Source organism: Calliopsis andreniformis, chromosome 3 (assembly GCF_051401765.1).
Source record: "Calliopsis andreniformis isolate RMS-2024a chromosome 3, iyCalAndr_principal, whole genome shotgun sequence".
NCBI classification, from domain to species: domain Eukaryota; kingdom Metazoa; phylum Arthropoda; class Insecta; order Hymenoptera; family Andrenidae; genus Calliopsis; species Calliopsis andreniformis.
The window spans coordinates 4,657,606-4,680,511 of record NC_135064.1 but is presented as its reverse complement, the minus strand read 5'-3'; the positions used below and the strand labels follow the sequence as shown (position 1 = coordinate 4,680,511).

At 35.6% G+C, this 22,906-nt stretch overlaps 1 protein-coding gene across 1 annotated transcript in view; it reads left to right on the top strand.

Annotated features, from left to right (window-relative positions):
• The first annotated feature begins 989 nt into the window (after positions 1-989).
• Positions 990-22,906, top strand: part of Cycd (cyclin D) — a 65,842-nt gene continuing 43,925 nt past the window's right edge. The window contains exons 1-2 of the mRNA XM_076393683.1: positions 990-2,206; positions 13,150-13,365. Coding sequence (XP_076249798.1) covers positions 2,009-2,206; positions 13,150-13,365 — 414 coding nt within the window. The 5' untranslated portion in view covers positions 990-2,008. The remainder of the gene's footprint in view (positions 2,207-13,149; positions 13,366-22,906) is intronic.

Genomic DNA, 22,906 nt, shown 5'->3' with positions numbered 1-22,906 from the left:
CCGACGTCTCTTGAACCAACGTCGGATCACGTCTAAATGGCACCCTACGCCACATTGTTAAATAATTAACACATACCCTAACAAAATTAATCTTTTGACAGGTACCTATACGAAGTCAGAAAGTATGCCATAACGTTATTTTTCTTTCGCAATTTACCAAAAACTCTTTCCAACAAATCACGATGCACATTATTCTCGAGTAACACGTTCCATACTTCTTATGACATACATGCATCGAAAACTAGATTTTCATTATGCATAACTAGTAATATGTTATCAATAAACTGCATATACGAAAAGTTTACAATAATTTGATGCGCAAACATATTCTTCTGGGTATCTAGCTTCTTCAAAATAGAGCATAAAAGTCAAGTATTAATTTAAAATTAATTAAAAACACCATCAACTAAAAAGATTATCGATGCCAGTTACAGACGCATCCTTCCTTCTTCCACCCCAATAACTCCAAAGCTCCGATCTCACAGTTTCTCACTACCACCTGTTTTCCAACCTCACACGACAAGTGTAAGGTCTACGCTACTGTAAACGTACCAGCAATAAAGCAATAATTCTCGTTATAAAATCCATGCACCTCTAATTATCAAAGATCCTTCTCAACAAGGCAAGTTAAAGTATCTACCACCTTGAGTCCATCGTTCTCTCGTTGCTTCCCACACAAACGCGAGTGCTTCAAAAGTGGCAACCCTACAGCACAGCAGCGCTTCAGGTTCCTGTTACACGATGCGAATCCATCACTGGCGCCCCAGTCACGGTGGCGGCGGAAAGGGTGGGGGGCAGTTACGTTTCACGTGACACGCTGGCGCCCCAGTGGTAGGGATCGATCGGAGGGTCACGTGATCGCGTGGCGCCGCGGTGGTAGGGACGCACCTACCACCCCTTCGGGAGGAGCGAAGTAGCAGGCAGGAGGTGGTGCGGCATTCTGACCTGGTAAGTCGCCAGTGTCGGATCGTGAGAAAGTGAATGAGACTGTGCTCGTAGTCGACAGGACATTTAAATCCGCCGTAAGCAAAGCGACTCGTTCGAAAAAGGAAACGGTTTTCTCACGTGTACCCGGACAACCTACCGCAACCAATCGTACGTGTGAACACCGCTCGTCCAATCGACACCGAATCGACAGCGCCAAACGGGCCCAATTACGCTTATTTATTAAAGTCCTACACACCCGTCTCGACGAAACGGATTTTCTTATTTATTCGAATAGTGTTTATTAACGAGGCTCGATCGACGGAGAGAAACAGCTTGGACGAAAGGAAGCGAAAAAAAAGCGAAAACAGAAGTTGAAGAAAAGTGTGTTGTGCATGAAAGAGAAAAGAACGAGATACCGTCGACGTTTATTTTCTATTGTTTTCGCCCGTCGAGACCACGCGTCTGTAGATTGTTTTTGCATAGATCGGGCCCTCTAGGTGAGTGATATTTATTCGGAGTCATTGGCCGAAACCAAGGTCCTCTACGCGTTATACATATACCTGTACACATACACGGACGCGTGTGTACGTACACAGTAGGTGCACGGTGTGCGCGTATGTATATGCACGCATATTATTTGGTGAAGTGTTTATAAGTGTCCCCGTAAGCCGGCGAAAGAGCGTCTTCCCGTGCGGATTTATGTGAACTCTCTCGTCTGGGCCGTATCTTTACGATCGATTCGTGCATGCTCTGTCTGGTCGCGCCGGCGAAAAACGGTTTGGCAACGTGGCACGTGAATAAAGTGAGACCGCGACGACGGCGGCGACGACGACGACGACGGCGGTAAGAAAAGCGACGGGGGACGAACGAAAAGGGACGTGAAGGGAGGAAAAACGTTCGCGGAGACTTCGCTTGGGAGTATCGTCGAGTTTTTGACATATCGGGACATCGTCTCTTTCTCGGCTTATCTAGCGAATCAACAGAGATAGAGCGTGAAAGGAAGAGAGAGAGTAACCGCGAGCGGAGTAGGCCGCCGAGGTGAGGTTAGAAAAAATAAAAAAAAAACGCCACCACGGGGAACATGGATCTGCTTTGCTGTGAGACTACCGAGACGGAATGCAGAGCCTACGCCGATCCAGCCCTTCTCGGCGACGACCGAGTGCTGCAGAATCTGCTGAAAACGGAGGAGAGATACGCACCCAGCAGCTCCTACTTCGAGTGCGTGCAGAGGGACATCTCGCCGCTCATGCGCAAAATCGTCGCCGAGTGGATGTTGGAGGTGAGCAACCGTTTCCGGTCCACGTGTCGCCCTTGAATTTCCAAAAATTTCCCTATTTTCATTGACATCTTTACGTTGGTTTTGTGAGCTTTCGAAGAACTGCTTAACATTGATATGTATTTAAGTGGGAAACGAGAACAGGTTGCAGAGCAGCATCGAGAAAGATCAGGTAGTCTTGATATGAAGTAGGTATAATGTTCTGGAGTATTAACAAAGATGTACTTTTGCTTACATATGAAACTTATTATTCTCGTTTTCTCGTTTCTGATTGTGGATGGTGATATATGGGGCTCGGTAAGAATTGGATTTGACGAATTTCCGTTTTAGTTGACCAAATTCCATGCTGTTGCATCAACTTATTTCTATTCGTATTATTAAAACTGATAGGTTACGAAACGTCTAAAATATACAATTGCGATGAAACTAAATGACTCTTTTTACATTTATTTTCAAGAAATACTTAAATTTATCGATCTGAAAAATTAATTTGTGCTTGCAAATTGAATAAGACGATTTGAATATTAAACATTTCAGTATTGCGTTCCACTGATTGTGTCCTCCTCCAAAATAGATATTAAACCTTTTTTTCGTATAGACGCTATGTTGTATACATCATTTACTCTTAGTTGCTTGAGGTTTTGATCTACATAATTATACAGTCTAGTATTAGGTGCATTTCATTGTTTCTCAGCAAAGATAAAGAGAATTGATAGAAGAAACTGCTGTGCCATTGAATTAGTCCTGTTTTGTTATTGTAGCTTTGATAAAATGTAAAATCTTTAATGTGTATTTTATATCAAAGTGCCTTTATTCTGGTGAATACTAAAGTATTCTTCTTGTTTAAGCATTTTTTATAAATGCTTTGTTAAAAATATTATGGAGGATTTTTAGATTTCTCTTTAAACTGTTCGTACATTTATTACAATAATATAATTTTCGGCGGAAAATACAAAATACATCGAGAAGTATTAATTTACAAAATCACAATTTCATTCAAGAAATACATATGTAATATAAGTTCTGTACATCTTTCAAATATATCATTTTTTTTGTTAAGGGAAAAGTGCAAAGATCTTTCAATTTATCCCCTCTATTTATTTACATTTACGAATTTTACGTAGAGAAACGATCTGGAGTTGATAATAATCTACAACCTTTAAAAATTCAAAGTAATTTTGAATAGAATGTTCTGAAAATTAATATTAACACAAACTAAATGTTGCTACAACATATGATCTGCTCGCCATCCTTAATAAGAGTTTACTAGTGTGTAATATTCTTTAGAACTATTCTCCTTTGATTATCTGTCTTTCTCGCAATTCTGCCTTTCCAACGTTTGCGTATTGCTGACGAGGCATTCCGTTGACCTCTGAAAGCGTTGATGATAATACGTATTCCATATTAAATCTACCGCTGGTATTTACATTCAAAATTTCACTACATCTATTTAAACAGATTTATCGTTCATTCTTTTCGCGACTTAATTTTTCAATGAATGCAGACAGTCTAGACGTGTTCAGGTTACATAATTGTATACGGGAGATGCTAGTAACGTCAAACACCTACGTGCAATTGTTTACACGAAAAATATGATATTATTTTTCGCGTTTAACCATTGTCTGAATAGAGAAAAAAACCAATCCTGAATGTAAACCACGATTTGCGTTGGCAAGTGTTCGAATGAAATATGAAACAATGTTAGACAGATTAATTTCCACAACGAATAATATTTGATAATTTGTTCGTAATATTTGTTTAGTTGCGAATAAATATTTTGTTAGCATAACATTTTTACAAATAGAATTTTGTTTAGTCGTTGTTTGAATTATTATACAAATATATGGAAAAGAAATACAAGATTCATTTACAGATACTAATATATGTAGTTGATAAATGCAAAGATGGTTCATCCAAGAATAATTTTTTATTGATATAATGTTTAAGCTTTTTAGTAAGCTTTCACGATATAAATGATCCTTTCTGTCTTTATTTTACATTTTCTAATTGATGGAAGTCTAGAAAACGTTATTCTAACATTCTACAATGAAATTTGATAAATGGACAAAGTTTTAACACTTCAACGTATTTGAACATATTTTAAGGATATTTTCATAACAATAGAATAGCCGCACAAATTTCACACTGAGCGACAAGAATCAAAATAGTACAAAAAACCTCTATATTAACAGAGAAATGGGACAATAATATATAATAAAATATCGTTCCAACAATAGTATAAATGAATAAAAGCTCTCAAAATATAATTCTTCGATTGAAACAAAATTCCCTCAATTTTGGCCGATGAACTTGCGATTATCTTAGTTTTACCTACATGAACAAAAAGCTACATTCTTATTGAACCAAAAAACTGTTTACAGTACGCCATGCTACGACGATGTAGCTTTTCATCGTAAAATAGTTTCGACGTAAACAATTATCTCAATGCCATTCCAAAATCAGGTTTGTCAACGGAAAGCAACAGCGTTGCGCTAATACATTCTATTTTTCTCTCTCACCGTATTTTCCACTTTCTTCGTCGACCGTGTTCCCTTCTCCTTCGCTATGCGCTGACTCGGCTGTCCGTTACAGCGACTCGACAGGTTCGAGCCAGCCTGTAACCGTCAGTTTTTCAATTGAATCGTGCGTTAAAAGGTGCATGTTGCCCGCGAACGGACTTTAATGATTATTTTTGGCTGTGGAAGCGTGAGACGTCCGGTGTGACGTTGATACGCGCGCGGCGTCCGGGTTTAGGTCCCTTTAAAATTTAAAAAACCAAGCTTATTGCGTAGAGGGTATTCCGTAGCGTCTTACTGGCCGCGCGTGCGCATGCGCGCGAGCGACCGAGCGTTCACCGAGCTCTGCCGTCTCGCCGTCATTGACAAGGCGAATCGTGTCAGTACGATAAGTCATGGATTACGTCACCCGCGCGCTGCCAAATGTGTTTCGATAACGTCACTTGCTTCTGTAATTAATATGATTAATATTCGCTCTCGCGAGTTTGATGTTTGTCAATGCGTTTTCAACAGCGTGTAATGAAGTTCGATTTTTTTGTTTCGTATATTATTGATTGTTATTTAGAGCGTAATTTTTGTTGCAAATGTTTGATGGAGATATATCTTTTAATTTTAAGTTTGAGAGACGATAAAGATCTCCGAATCACAATTGAAGTGTGGTTGAAGATAACCGTTCGTGCTAAAATGTGATTAGCCATGTTTCTTCTTCTCTGTCTTGTAATTGCAAAATGCTGTGTTGTGCATTTTCCTTTTTATTTATCGCATTTTCTGTTGACTTTCTAAACAATTTTAGAAACAATTTCTAAACAAGAAAAAACTTCTTGAAAGAAGTATTATTTAAATACCATGGTACGTTGAATAATCAGTTGAATTCAATGAATGTCAAAGACTGCACGTAAATCACTTTTACGTTTTACATTTTACAGTTTACAGTTTACAGTTTACATTTTACATTCTACATTGTCTAAAAGTTTTAAATGTTAAAGCAAAGATATTGTTCGATTATAAGAAAGAATAAATTTTGTAGAATTATGAATTTTATTAAAGAAATAATTATTGATGGTTATTTCTTTGTTTATTTTAAGCAGTAATTTCTTGTGTATTTTAACGAATAATTATTTTTGACACTTGTTTTCATCGCATTGTATACTCAAATTAAAGTTTTTTTTTAAATCTGACTGTAAGCGATAATGTTCAACCACTCTGTAAAATGTTTAAATGTCTTCATTACTAACGAAATGAGAACTATGCGTGTTTCTTATATAGATCCAGCAACAAAATGTGTACCTTTCTCGCGGATGCCTAACGCTTGTAACGGTAATACTTTTTTCTACCGTCAAATTCAACGTATTCATTTCTTTTCTAGCTTCTTTCTTGTTGTCAGGAGCGAGATGGAAAGATCTGATGTGGATCTCTCTCTGAATTCGTGCTCAGAATTTTAACCTTTGTTGTTTAAGGTATACTGAGAATCAGATGTTTAAATTCTAGGCCGTGATCTGATTTTTTGACAAAAATAATCCATCATTTTTAATGGTTAGAAACGTTAACTTTCCTGCCTGTTCTGATTCAAATTCGCTGTTAGTTTAACTTTTAACATGCTTAGATTTTATGTTACAATTTATTATTTAAAAGAAATAGTGATTATTGTGTAATGTAGGACAGTAACTGACTTATAGTATAATTATTTGCTATATGCAGAATAAAATTCTTTCATCAATATTAACATAATTAATATTATCATCTATAGAAATTCTTATTTTGAAATAAGTTATAATTTGTTTTATTTTTTATTATTATTATTACATATGATTAATATATTTATATTTGTGATTAATTAAATTTACATTTATAACCAAACGCTTAATTTCGATTCGTCAAATCGATTGGTGGGAAAGCAAGGACACTTAGAATTCTCGCGCTTTCTAATGATGTAAGTCTTGTTAAATTAGAAATCGTCGCTCAAAATGGTTGCGTTCCATCCGTAATTAACTCTAGGATATTGCGTTTCATCATGAAACCTGCTTGAGTTGTTTAAAATCGAGGTTGCATAGGTCACTTTAATAAACACTGATAAGAATTAGAAAAGTAGGATCTATCTAATCTAGGAAGATAAGTCTTTTAATATTCCTTATGCAATATTTCAACTATTTTGAAGACAAATACTTTCAATCTACTCTAAAAAAATACAGTATCTCTGAATTATTATTACTATAAATTAGTTATTAGTTAATAAGTATTTATTTAGTTTTCGGGACTCCAGATCTATGAAGTTACTCCATTTCTTCTATTCGAGATTGCGATAAAAGTTACTGCTATATCACCGTTTTAAAAACCAGATTTAGTAGTTATTTTATTCTCAAGGATGCAGTTGATATTTTTAGATTCTGATTTTGAAACTTTTTGACAGTATCTGAAATGACTTGTTAATATTAAACAAAATTAGCATGTAAGGCAGCATATATTCATGGTAGATTTCTACTTAATGTAGAGATGTAAGAATTTTATTAGATGTCTGTATGTGAAGGTAAATATACGTGTACAAGTATATTAAACCTAACTGCACTACGATTCGTACCATTTTTAATTACCATAATAATTGCATGTATATTTAAACACTCATATACATATGTATTTAAATATCCCTGTGTGTACACAGATTGATTATATTTTATTATGAGACATTCTATTGAAATTTATTATTATTGCAATCTAAAACTTTTTTTATTTTCGTAAATTATACATCGATAAATTTAGTTAAATATCAATATATACATGTATTCATTTTTACTTTATATCAACAATTCATCAGTGATTACGATATTGTTCAAAAGTATTTTCCATTGAATAGATAAACTTATTCAGCAATTTGAACTTGAAATAGAGCAGAATCAATCATTACATTTCTGTTATCGAAAACCTGACCTTACCAGCAAAAATGTTAAGTCAAGGCTCTACTATACCTACTTGAGAACACCTATATCAATCAACTAATGATTTTAAAAATTCATTACTTAGTAGTGCCCAGGTGTGCTCCGAACTCCTCAAGAAATTCTTCTCGATCTTCATTAGCAGTCGTATTAACGTATCTCTAGTTTCCTATGAAACCTCAAACTTCTTCAGTACGCCACTCTGTGAGTGTCAATTGCTCACGCAATACGAAGTTAACATGTAATTAGATCTTCGGAATTGTATATTAGTTGACCATGAAAGCTCGTTCGAGTCCAAAGGGTGAAGCGTCTTCCCGAGGTCCCTCGAACGAGATCCTCATGTTCGATGGACAGATTCCCGCGATCAGAGGTTCAAGGTCTCTGTGTATTCGGCGGTCGATTGATTTTTTGCACGATTAATTGCAACAACCGGCGAGGTTTGTAAAGTCGGCCTTGAGGCGTATGTAGTCGGCTGTATGCCCAAAATATAATCGGATAGTGCCGTGTGTGCACGAGTGCGCAGATTGCCCATTGCTCCGAATTATTTGACGGTAGAACCACTTAGGATGTTCCGATTATTTGTTCGCCGATGCGCGCCCTCTAGATCAAGAAAGACTGGAGACTATGTCTTCCTGTTAAGTAAAAAGGTGCAAATTGTCCTTCACGGTTTGCGATTCGACCGGTTTTAATTTCCCGCAGGTTATTCTCAGACTACCTCGATCGCGTGCGTCTATGTTGGAAGCTGAAGACGAGGGGAACAGTTTTTAATTGGACAACGCAGAAGCCTTATGGTGAAATTAAAACGATTTAAATGGAACTGCTATGTATTTGTTTGGCGTTTTACTGTGTGGGAATTCATTTTTCCTCCTTTCAGGCGGATATGTTGCGGTTTATTGAGAGAAGTCAATGAAATCGTGGTTTCTTTGGTGTTATAAACTATCGACAACTGTTATGTCGATATTGAACAGCTTTTATGAATTTTAATATTATGTATTTTACAATTTGTAGTTGGTGTTAGGATGTTTGTGCTAAATGTATTTAAAAACTATACATTTTTCTTACTGCTAGATAAAAGTAAAAATTAGACAGTGCAATTAAAAACTACACAGTATTGTCAGTGTAGACGATAATTATTTAAGGAATAGATTTTTATTAATGATAATACTCTAAAAAATAATGTTAATTGTATGTAAAATTAGAATATGTATCACTGGTAATGATTTCTTTTCTTATTATAAAAAAACTGTGCTCCTAAGAACCAAATTATTTGTTTAATCTTTATTTTTAGTTCTACTAAACATTAATACTTGTTTTGCAACTCTATTGTATTATATAAAACAATTAGAAGCTTGAAATTTAATTGATTAATTGAATAAAATACTTGAATAAGAATAATATTATCCGTTAGAAAGTATTTTCTAATAGCAACGAAATTAATTTACCCTGCTATTATAAGTAGTTGTGGACCACATTTAGTTTTATTTGAAAAACTTATAAACCTCAGTATTTATGTATAACTATTTTCATTAAATATGTATTAAGATAATAATTTATATTTCAAATGTTCGTGCAAATAACGCTGTCATTGTTATACAAGCAAAGATAGACATAAAAATTAATCTCATAAATTAATTTTCCTTTATTCTGATTAATCAGTATAAACCTCGAGGAGAGTCCTTACAGGGCTCAATCTATGAACTGGTTTCAGAGTATGTACATATGTACAGACCACTCTTAATATTCTGCATATCGCTTTGTTCGTTTAAACGTTATTGTCAAGCACAGTCAGTCTAAAAAGAAACTATTTACATGTAGCAAAAAATTGTCAACATAGTTGGCCTTTTATATCAACGTAGTAATGCGTTACAGAAGTTCATAAAAACTTATAAAACCGGTTGTGGACAAACAAAATAAAAAATGGATATTTAAGAAGGAATATTGAATTCGAAAGATTTAATTAAAATTTTACAAAATATAGTATTTGAATATTTGACTATTCGAATTATTGAACAAACTCTCCCAGCCGTTGTCGTAACCGCAAGCGTTTAGAAATCACTTTTTGTATCTTTTCTTTGTGTCTGGAATCCGACGTGCAGAAGAACGAAGAATTAAGGTTTATCGAAGCAGATAGCAGATAACATGGAAATTGCTACCTAGCCCCCATGACCGTACGTGTACAAATGCTCACAAGATCGGCAAACAGTTGTTAGAAGCTGCTCTCTAAAAGTTGATAGGGGACTAGAGCGTTGTCCCTGATATTCGTGCGTGTCGTATCAATAACTTCTGTTCTATAAGAGATAAAAATAATCTCCGCCATGAAATACGTGGGGTAATTTATGAAGTGATCGAAGGGAGAAGGTAATTTCTTCGACAAAGATAAGTCGACGCTATGAAAAGATTCTCTTCTATTTTATTGAGACGCTGGCTTTCCAGGAATTTAGATGTAGTCCCTAGAGGTCAGGGATCTGGAGCGTGTATTAGAAAGACACGCGTACAAGTTTGTTAAATATACACATGAATATCCATGTAATATATCACATGTATTTAAATACCAAAAAATCAACGTATAATATTTCACACATAATTCGGTAGTAAGGTATTGTAGATTGTAGTTTATGTAATTTTAAGACATGAATATAGGAGTCTGTAGGTATATTTACTGGAGTGATTTTTGGAACAAAAAAATTATTTTACGGATACGTTAATACGCTTGTACTAAAATAAACATGAAATAATACACGGTTACGTTTAATATATATACATATATGAAATCATTTAGTAGTTTCTCATAGTTCGGTGACCATTTTAGATTAATTTATATTTTATTACTGATTTAGATTTTATTACTTAGTTAAACAATTTATTCAAAGCGAATACGTTTTACATGGATTTTTGCTTGACAAATTCGATGTCAGCTACCTGCCCATTCGAATCAATCTACTAAGCTTACTTTTATTTGTTACAGTGAGTGACAAGGCTAAAAAAGCAAGAGCGCATGTAATATCTATGAGCCATAAATTATAGTCGCCCCAGTAGCAGTATTGTTTGTCGAAAAAGAAACGAAACCTTTCACTTGTGTGGTAACTTTTAACAAGTTCATTGTTAACAAAATATCACATAAGCACAACGTTTCCATGTTTATCAGGGCAATAGACATGCCCCTTTGATATCGAATTTTCTCTTCCTTAAAATATTTTCAATAATATTCACTTAATAAGAAGTTCAGCTTTCAAGAATGAAAAATTATATACGGATTTTCAACTATGCAGGGAGTCAGCATCTCTAACTCCCGTGATGTTTTAGGGTAATCCAGAGCTTGACAGTGATTTTCGAAATAACTTTTTCAATTTCACAAGGGAAAAAATGTTAAGCTGAAGTAATTGAAGTCTCTTGTAGAATTTATAAAAGTACTCTGACAGATCTGAGTTCAATAGAATCAGTACCAGTCTTGTAGATTGGACAAAGCCACTTTTACTGTAATCAAGCTAGCTTTGTTGATTTTACAGAGGTCTATAACAGATCCTACAGAAATCTACACTGCTTCAATCTACTGAAAAGACTTTTGCAAGATTCGTAAAACCATTTTTTTCCGTGCAGACGAAGTGGAATATTGAGTGACGATACACGCAATCTTTCAGTCCCCTGCAACGTTGTTCCTTCTTAACTCAAATAATGGAATAATTTCTCTCTCCTTGGGTTGAAGCGCGAAGGGTGCGCGTGCATCCTCGTAACGCGGCGATTAATCGATGATAGATGCGCAGACAATTATTTCGTTAAGTCGCTGGTACTAATTGGTCGTAGTACATACGCGTCATGAAGCAATTACGTGTGGTGTTGTGAAAGGGTAGAAGCCGTTGGTCACGCTCAATAAGCTTGGCCGTGCAACGACAGACTGGTCGATTCGTACGGCTACGCCCACTGGTCACAAAAGCAACCGGTGGGGTTTCTGTGAATCCGGTCTGGAAAATTTCGGTCAGCCCCTGACCCTCCGGAAATTGAGGGAGCAATCTCGTGTGCAGTCCGAACCGTTTGACGGTGTTTACCTTGAAGGTCTGGGTAAACTTTACCCAAAATTAATTAGCCAGAAAGGGTTGAAATATTGTTACAGTTGAGGTGTTATATTGAGGCAAATATTTGTGGTTGTCTAATGAAAACTGTGGTCCTAGATTTGCTTCGTTTCACTGAATGATTATAAGCTACATTTAAATAAAAAAGCGTGATAGAAATGTCTACTTTAGGTATTGAAATGTGATTTCAAATATGACCAGGTATTACGTTGTAACCAGAAGGTATAAAGAAAAAAACGGCTGTAAGCTGTTTGATGGAGTTTCTTTGTTTATACTGCTAGTTTATAAGAATCATGTTATTTAATATAAGACTACACAATCCCCACCAAGATGCAATATTTAACATTGTAAATAAGCTGGGAGACGAAATTAGCGACGGAGATAAACTTTGGGTCCATTTCCCTATTGTTGTTTAGTGAGTTTTAGTGTCGTTGAGTGAGTTTTAGTGTTATTGAGTGAGTACATAAAAATGATTGTACCACTTTTTTGAAACGGAATTCGAATTTTCTTTAAAACCAAATTTAAAATTTGTAAAAGTTAATCCTAAAGCATCTCCGAAGGGAAATCTTAATTGTCTAGGTAAGAGTCGTTTCAAACCTCTCAAACTGGAATTTCATTCCACGTCAAGAACTCGTTATGCTCTTCCCCAGCATCGATTGTATCGATTGTATCTTTTCCTCGAGAACGCTTTGGAAACAAAAACCGAGGTCTCCGACCTGTGCCCCAGGGTGATCGATTAGCTAAAGCCATGACGTTAAGTTACTAGCAGAGGAAATCCGGTCTGAAATAATCACTTCGTTTTCGTCTTCGCCTTTCGTGGTAATTTTGTCGCTAATAATTTGTTATTGGCTTTCCCGTAATTTATGATATTAAAGCAATCAGCATGCTACGTGCATTTACAAAATTTTGAGACTGATTTTCAATTTGCTGTGTGTTTACATACATATTTTGCGCTGCGATGGAATCGTAAATAAATTACATAATATACTTCATTTTCACAGAAAGTAATTTAAATGATAAACAAATTGGCTTACAGCGTGATAACGAAAATTTAGCTTAGATCAAATAGTAGATATTGTCTAACCTGTATTACCTGATTCCCTTCATTTTGTATCGATCCTCAATACGTTTGCCCTGTAATACCTTATTTTTATCATTTTTCTATCCTCACGAGGAAGAAAGACGCTATCAGGTTACCTAGAAACTTACCTGCATTCATATTTCCTTCCTTCATTCAATCCTAAATAGAGGTATCGGTACCTATCCAATTGTTAAGCATTCGCCCCCAAAAGTTCTTTCACCATATTCCTTCAGTCCAAGATCCCACGAAGGTACAACTTACCAAAATAACCCTTCCATTCTTTTCCTGCGCGTGTAACATCCTTATACCCTAGTAAGGGCTCGATTCTAATCTGATTGGTGATGATTGTCAACAGGTATGCGAGGAGCAGAAGTGCCAGGACGAGGTCTTTCCCCTCTCGATGAACTACGTCGACAGGTTCCTCTCGATCTGCGCGATCAGGAAGTCACAATTGCAGCTGCTAGGAACCGCTTGCCTGCTTCTCGCCTCGAAACTGCGAGAACCATCTCCACTCACTGCAGAAGTGCTCGTTTTCTACACGGACAACTCGATCACTTTAGATGACTTATGGGTAAGTGTTCATTTTGTTTCGTTTTACTTTTGTGCCATGTTCCATCGTATCTCTGATCGATGGCCGATTAATCGACTCGTCGATGCTCGCTCTTGGTCTGAGCTTCTCTGACCCCGTTCGAGAGGTCCATTATTGTAGCGGCATTTGATTGTTTATAAGGAATGTAGAACTGTTAAATGAAAAAATCTAGTCCTCTTAATAATATAATCCACTTATAACATTTAAAGAGTACTTACCATTTTTTAATTAGCAGTTATTGTGCTAGAATTCCTAACTTAGGAAGCTAATTACTGTGTAGCATCTTTGATTTTTAAAGATGGAGGTACAGTACAGTTGCAATAGTTACTTGTTAATTGCTTACTCATTTTATTATCATTCAGTTTTCATTATTCATATAACTATATTTGTTAAAATTTAAAATTCTTGAAAATATGATAAAAGAACGTAGATATTGAATTGTTAAAATTTGGCCAAGACTGAAGTCAAAAGAAATTACAATGTAATATTCGATCTTTGAACTTTAGTAAGCCAGGTTTGGGTTGTTTGAGGAGGATAAGAGTTTCTGTTTACACTGGCGTATATAATATTATATATGTATAAATAAATGTTTAAATTGTGATAACAAATATGTGCTAGTGTTATTATACACGAAGATGCTATGAATAAACTAGCCTCAAAAATACAAAGGAAATAATTTTAAATTGTTTAAAATTTGTAAATCTATCGAATATGCTAAAGCAACATGAGTTGACGATATCACACGTATTATAAAACGTATAAAGATCGTTTTAAGAAAGATGACACAGGAAAGGTTCCTTTCCTTCTAATGCCCAACACGTCAGTTATTATGCTTAACTAAGCCCTAGCGGTCTTTTTATTACCAGCGATAAGAGAAAGAGAGAAAATCCTGTTAGTAAACGCTATCACCTTTCGCTGATAAAACAGTACGCGTTAATGAAACGCAAAGAGCTTATCGCTAATTGCACCTTAGTACGCGATAAAGTTTCAGGGAAAATAGTAGAATATCATGAATATATTTCCAGCTGGAAAGTCATGTGATTTAATACCTTTCAATTTTCCTATCTAAAAAAAGAATTTTTTCGTGTGTTAATGACAACTAAGGAAACACTTACTGTATCGAATTATATAAAAACGACCTACTACTTAAAACCTAGGAAACTAATTCTAACTTGGGGTTGGTAAAAGTTCATTATCTAATGATGCAGAATACATAAAATCTTTTTTAGATGTTATGTTGTAATATAATTGTTGATTTAAATTCCCTTATCTACAATTGTTTGATTAAGAAATACTGATATTAAATCACTGTATGTAGTACATTAATGTACTTCAAGGTCTTGTTCACGAGATTTGATGGCTCAGGAAACTTTTAAAAAGGATACATTGTTTTAATTTTTATAATAAAAGAAATGTGTTACTCATAATTCAAAAGAATCTAACCAAAATTCATGGGAAAATTATTCTTATTTTCCAATTAAGAATTGTGTATAATGTACATGTCAGAATTTTTGTTAAATGCACAAGCATGGGAAATTTGTAGTTTTTTTTTACAATTCTAAAGAAGGTGAGGCAACCAGTGCGTAGGAAATTTTCTCTTCCTGTTGAAATGTATCGCAAACTGTATCGATCCACATACGTGTATGCTAATGCCATGAAACTTTCATAAGAAAAATTTACAGTACACTTATAAGACGTTATCTGCGTCTAGAGTCTGTATTTTCTGGTCGTTCTTTAACTGTTAAATGGCCGTTGCCGAATCTCAAGTTTGTGATAACCTGCTCTATCGATAGTCGTACTGATTGTCACATAGTTCAGCATGAAGTGTATCCAGCTTTGTTTTCAACAGAGCGTAAGAAAGATTTCTTATTTGTCATTCATGAAATGGAAGATCACATCGGGCATGAGGGCACGCTTTTGTTGTTTTGTTCTTGATACTTTCTAATCTGTTGCGCAGATAGTTTGCAAATCTAAGAGAGAAAGTTTACTCAGGCTTGAATACCATTTGATGTTACAGATTCATCATAAGTTTATGTTTGAAATAAAAGTACTTATAATAATTCTTAAAACATTTGGTACCTAAGTTGAAATTAGGATAAATACAGGTCTAATATGTATCTAGTATAAAATGTTATATACTCTTAACTTGTACATAAGGTACGAACCTTCTAAGACTATCAAAGACATAAATTAATCTTATCATGGACATAACTCGAAGATATTAAAAGACTTGACCCCGAACAATATTAGACATGAACATAATCCAAATTCTATGAAAGTTTAACTCATAACTTCCACAAAATGAAACCAAAGATATCATAAATGATCTATAATGGATCTCATCTAATCTATTTAGATTCAGTACAGATTGCATCTCAAACTAGAGTTCAATTCGGAGATATTAGAGATTTAACCTGAAAGTATGATGGTTAGTAGATATACAGATACAGAACCAACTCCGAGTTGCCTGTTATCATACCTTACAATACTACAGCCTTAATGCAAATTTAACGCTATAGTATAATAAACTTAATCTTAACCTAGGTTACTCCTTAATGCTGACAAATTTAATTTAGACCTAATGCAATCATGTAGCGCATAACTAAATTCTGGAATAAATCTAATCCAAGACTCCAATACAGGTTTTCGTTGTATTGAATACTTTTACACATTTATACTAAGTCATGAAAAGCTGTACATTTGTGTAAAGGATCAAAATTTTAAGGAACAAATCCACCTTTTTATTTACTATCTAATCGTCAAAAAATTATCGATTCATTAAAAACCAGAATACCAACGAACATCATTATCAGATAAAAATACGATGCTATCAAATAAATCCTGCTGACTCTGTTGGTTGATTGATTAACGTTAACATTTTTGAAGTACTCGAAAAATTCCAAACGACGCAAAGCATTTAAATTTACCAGCGTTTTTTCTTATGCTGTGCTCAGCTCAGAAGCAAAAAAGGAAATAGCCTTTGCCACAATGACTCAGGGAACTGATAACGCCAAAACGAGCAAGGATGACAAAGTTTTGGAGTAATTAGGAGCAGACAATAACGTAGCAAAGCATAAATCGATCGATAGCGTGGGTCATCGTGTCGCGTGGATGCTGCTGGGTCTCCAAAAATAGTTATTGGAATCCACGTCAGCTTCGACCAGAGAGCACCGAGACGTTCTTTTGAGGATGTCGGAAGTTGCAAAACTTCGTTACCACAGCGATCTAATTTACCGAAGCACAGTTGTCACCAGAATTTATACCGTGTAAATGCGTCTGCTTTTCTTCATGGTCTCACGTCATTTTCAACAGCTTTATGGGATTCTATTATTGTACTAGAAAATGACCAGGGAGAGGGCCGTAGATAAAAATGATTAAAATATCACCTACAGTTACTTTTATAACCACAACATTTTACAATATTTTGTTATTTTTGAATTAGGAAAAAGTAGTAAAAGTTTGTACGGCGTGTTAAATTGTTTAGTTAGTTTACCCAGTATGCATATTAATTCTTAAATACCATATTCTGTGAGAAAAAATTTAAAAAGATTTCAAAATTTTGCTACTTATAAAATAGGGTTATTTATGTTAGAAATTTAAACATAGCTGTTGAGCAAGGCATATGTATATGTATCAGGAAAACATTGTTTAACTTAATAGCATACCTGATCTATTAAATTTCACATCAAGCTTTAATAACACTATCCCAAGGGACCACAAAACTTGTTTGAAAGTGGGATGATCAAGTATTATCTCTTTCTCTTTTATATGCTCCAAAACTATTTCTAGCGTATCATTATCACGTCTTCACCCATTCCTAAGTCTCTCTTTCCAAGCTGTTCTTATCACATCCTGTTCGTTCATCGAAGCTTCTGTTACCCAATATAGACGTGTCAAACGCTAACTGCTATTGACGGAATCATTGAAAGAGTCCTTCGAGAAACGATCAAAAGAGATCGAGCGAGGCAACCGTGTTCCAGGCGCGATCGTTGAGCTCGAGAGTGGTTGAAAATTAAATAACGTTCCTCGTATCAGACGTTATCTATTTAGGCTTGCTCAGGCTATCGCTTGTTTACCTATGGAGCCTGGTTACGCTTTCGTGTTCTCGAAAAGTTACCGATTCGTGGCGTCGTTTCTTCCACGGACTGAGATATTTAAAAGTCCAGCCTGCTCACGAATAACGCAGGAATTCTTGTTTGCGAGACGCTTGCTTTTCGTGATACTAGCCTTGACAACGCGCAATTTGACACTCGACACCGTTGTCGCCTCTAGACTCCAAAACAATTCCGAGCGTCTTTCTACTTGGATTTGTTCCTTTTCTGATTTCATTGATGGATGATGTTTTCAGAAGTCGACTAACCCGCGAAAGTTGAATTTAGAGGCGTATAATATTTGCAAACGTAGATAAGCCACCTTTAGTCAATGGAAGTTTGTTAAATTGTCCTTGATGATGTAACTTGCGGTTTATTTTATCTATGACTATCTACTGTATACAAGTTAGTTTTAACTATTTTTTTGTATTATGGTTACTTTTGGTCTCCAGGTTTCTACTCGCTAGTTTTCTGAGTACTCAGTTGACATCATAGCATATTATATTGACTATACGTTTCTCTCTTCATTCTCACTTATTTTATTCTACACTTTTTTCCTCGATTCTCTATTATTGATAGGTCGTTATAATGAAAAAAGTCGTTATACTGTGGGAAATAGTTTCTTTATTTACTGATACTTCAAAAGAAATAGTTCAATTTGCATTTCCTAACTGTTCGTAACGTGAAACATATAAACTTATATTTTAACAGTCCCGTGTTTGATTCGCTTATCTAAACGACCGAATGTTTGCAGTAGTGACTGCATTCCTTTTCTAGGAATAGCTTCCAATCATTAAGAGCGTACTGACCTAAATGCAATAAAATTGATGCATGATATTACCGTATAGTACACGACGAATATAAACTAGAATGACAGTATTAATGAAAATACTTCATTTAAATAATAAATGAGAAATACAGACGTATTTTTAAAATAATGATTAATATTTTTACTGTAATACCTTAGGAATTTGGTTTTATATTTTGTACAACACTTGTACAACAAATAATAAAATAATTAATTTTAGAAATCAGTCAACATTTATTGAAAAACTTCTTAAAAAGTAAAACATCGTCAAGTATCATATTTAACACTTATACGTAATTAAAAAAGTAATACAATAATTATGTCAGCGGTGATTGTAATATTCTTCGTTCCATTGCAATTAACAAATAAATAATTGATTTATCATCATACAAATTGGTTTGCCCAATGACAAAGACTTAACTTCCAATTGACAAAGTAATTCCAAATTTTCTGTTGGAGCTCTCCATTAAATCTTGAAATACAAAATACACGTTAAACTTTCAATTAAAATCTATATTTCTTCGTGTCACACAAGTAAGTATATTTACAGCACAGCAGTTCGTACAAGAAGTATTTAAGGAGTTCACATATGTATATATACATGAGTAACAAACAAGTTGCCCTAATGACAATAATATACTCAATGTGCAACTAAGCGATGTCGCGATGAAGTACTTACAGTGGTGAGCACATAAATAGAGAAATAATGTTACTAATATACATATAATAGTATCTATATTCCGACACTTTCGGCCAGCAATATGTGAAGAAGTAAAGGAGCGGTCAAGCGGTTAAAGTGCTTTGAAAGGACTGCAGTAAAGTTGGAGCAGATAATCAGCCACGTAAAACAGTGGAAACGCTGAAGCGTAATTGCTGTTTCGGGGCCAATTTGGTCGGCCCTGGCGCAATAAACAGCGCACGACCGGTTGTCGCGCCTCGTGCTCGCCGAATCGTGTAATAAAGCAAAGAAACAACGAAAGGCCGCTGACTAATCATCGGAAAATAAACAGGAAGGTGCTAGTCGAGGGCGTGGTGCACCTGCGACACACTGGCGTGCACATGCACGAGCACGCGTGCAACAGGCACGGAAAAAGTTTATCGATCGCGTGGACACCGGTCGAAATTACTGAATCCAGCGGCGACCCCGGAAACGGTGGAAGGGCACGTTCCCCGCTATTTGCAACAGCAAATAGCGAGCTAGCGACGCGCCTCGTTGTTTCATTGTTTGAGGTTTTTATCGCTGATCTTTTGAATTGACGAAATAGTATTTAGATTGAATCGGTGAGTTGAAAAATAGGTTCACAATTAGTAATTTTCAAATACTCTAAAAACTACATTTGGATTTCAGAACTAAAATGCATTAAGTTACACAGGAGTCAAGTGGAGTTAATACACTCTGGCTCTAGAGTCCAGATATGAATGTAAAATGCACAGAACTACACGTTAGGATCAAATATTCTGATTGATTCAGTTACAGTATTAAGCAAATTAATATGAACAGAGCTTATTTTACTAAAAAGGTGCATAGAAGGTTATAAAATAAATTGTAAGTAAAAATGCAGTATATATATCCTGAAGTCCAGAGATGTAAAATGCATAGAACTACACATTGGAATCAACTATCTCAAAATATGGTTTCTGGGCTTGTACTGTCTTTCAGGTCACTAATTCAATGTGATTAAAGATTCAAAGCTTTAATGACATGACATCATACGATTCTTAGTGTTGACTAGTGACTAGCTGACTGACAAAGCTTCCCAAACACGATGATAAACAATATTATATCACTCCGCTATTTCGTAACTAATGAGAATTATATAAAAATAAATCTAAAATGTTACTTAACATGATCTAAGGCAATACCGACAATTTGCTAAATTATGATCAAAGCTTAAAATCTACTTTTCGAAGCCTTTAAGGAGATAAACCCGCATAACATTTTAATGACTGGTAATTTCACTGCTGTGTTACGGATAAAGTTACGCATAGAAATTACCGCATGTAACGTGCCATCGTTAAGAACTGTATTCATTTCGTTAATTTGATCGTGGTCTTTCGCTCAACATTTACAGTCCTTATTTACTGCGAGATCGATATTTATTACCAGCAGCAAAATGACCAACTAAACATAAAAACTGCACTTCTTGGTCTTGGTTCAATTTATGTATGGTTGTTCTGTTTCTGTCGTGTCAAAAGTAAAGGCGAACAGTATTAAAGAAATGCTCGGAATGACAACGTGCTCGTAACCAGAAACTATCGAATTATTATAGTTTTGTACGTAACAGTTAGTGAATGAGGAATCTTTTCTTTGATATGGAAAGAGTATCTAATAATAAATTATATATACTTTACTATAAATTATATATGATTTATAGAGAAACCAGATAACCTTTTAGGCTCAAGTAAAATAATTTCTTTGGAAATTAAATTCATATAAGTAACTACATTTAACTTCTAATTTCCTCTATTCTGGTTAGCTTCAGTTAACTTCATCCAACTTCAGCTAACTTCAGATATCCAGAAAAAACGAACGATAATACATAGAATACTCACTTCCTGCAACGAGGATACAACCTCGGTCACAGGATGCATAACAAGGAATCACTTTCGCCCGGAAGACACTGCGTTCCCAGAGGAGTCCCTAGAACCGCGTTCGCAAAAAGGTGGCAGGAATACTGGTGGACAGGATACGGGCAGTGCGCGACATTGGATCACGTGAAAATCCCCATAGAAGCGAATTCCGGCCGGCTGGTCCGTGTCCTCAGCGCGAGAGCGAGCAGAAAAAGGAGGGGAGCAGGTGAGAGCCAGGTGCGGGCCAAGCGTCGTCATCCACGTCGCTGACGACGGCGTATCCTGGCTCTTTTCATGGCTGCACCGGGCTCTGTGTTGGCAGCTGCATCTGCGAATACGCTGCCAGCACCCCTTTCTTTCTCCGCGAACGAAGAAACCCTGTCGAAGCTACGCGAATACTCTCTCTGGCGCGTACTGGCTACGCATCCGTGAGAGATCCGGTGCGGAAGACGGCTTCCTCTGGCTCATGGAGCCTGTGAAAGCGAGACTTGGCCCGTGGACTACGAGAGATCCATCGTACGCGTGGATATGTAGACCAGGTGCGCGGTAATTGCAATGGAAAGCGTCACCTGTTGATCTACGGATGTATCGGGCGCAAAAAGGGACGATCGAGTTACTGGCTGACCGCTTGCTGCAAATGATTCTTGAAACAGTTCCCGTTGTTGTTTCTTTTATTCCTTGTTCTCTGATTATCCTGGGGAATTGTTTGAATTTGAATTTAAGCCTAGGTGCACAATTACCGACAATTTTGTCGGTCTAAAGACTCGTTACAGACTTAACAGAATCTTATGTATCGATTGTCTTTTTATTCATTAGATAGACAAAGGATTGTTCTTTCTGTAATCGGCCTTCAGAGCAACAAAGTTTTCGGTCACCGATTGTCGCTAGGGGTGCGCCTAGACTTACGTGTTTTAGTGTAATTTATTTTGTTACTGATAAGTTTAATTTCTTTTTTATGTTTTGAAGTTAAATACTTAAGTCAGTAATTGTGGCTGGTCCTTAAGTAGTTTTGACTTCTAGTCTTTCAATAAGTTTAGAGATTATATGAAATTCTAAATATCAGTGCATTAAGATTTTGTTTTTATTTCATTCCTGAATTTATCGTACAACTAACTTTATTTTCAATTAGCATTATGTCTACTATACAATATATCTACACATTATTATTACACATTATTAGTATTGGCTAAGTTAACAGAGGTATTTTTTATACATTTGTCTTGATGTCATTCTTTATGATACGTGAAATAAGTTGTTTCTGATCATTCATATGAAAGTAATATAAAAATTGTACCTTTTTTCGCTATTTGTGACAGATACACTCTTACATGGGCATACATACAAATTCATGGTGTCGTTTAAGAACGCTAAGAGCGTAAAGAAGGCAGCTGTGAAGTTTGACCCCTTCTCCCCAGCTTTTGTCATATTGAGAAGACCCTTCAGACTTCTTTCTCCCTTAGGCGTCTGTTGCTTACAGTCCTTCTGTGGAACTCAGTATCTTAAAATTTTCAAATGGTTTAGATTCTTCAAAGAATTTCATATAAAACTACATTAACTCTTTTATTAAATTACTCTTGATTACTAAAACTATTTGAATCTTACATAATAAATTTTAAACTATTTTCTAAATCACATGGCAGAAAATTCAAAGAAAACTTAAATATAATAAGTGAACAAGGAAAAATTCTATTGACGACGGAGTCGACGAATTCTTTGGACGTTAGTCGATCCGCATCGAAATTCAACCACCTGCCTTTGTGATTATGCATGCAGATCTTGTCGCGTTTCCCGGTATTAATGAACGAGAATAACGAGGCGAGCAATTTTTCCTGTCTAGGTTTTATTACATTTATTAACTAGAAATTAATCCCTTTTCTAACTTTTGCCAGTTGTCTATTAGGTTCCTCATGCATAATTCTTTGTAAATCCTCGTTTGGCGAGCCTATTTGTCTCGATGTATGTATGTTCGTACTCTGATGCCAGTATGCATGCTCGTAAACCGTTTATTCTTCATAATTATAGTCGATAAAGAAGATTTAAAACGGCGACTAAA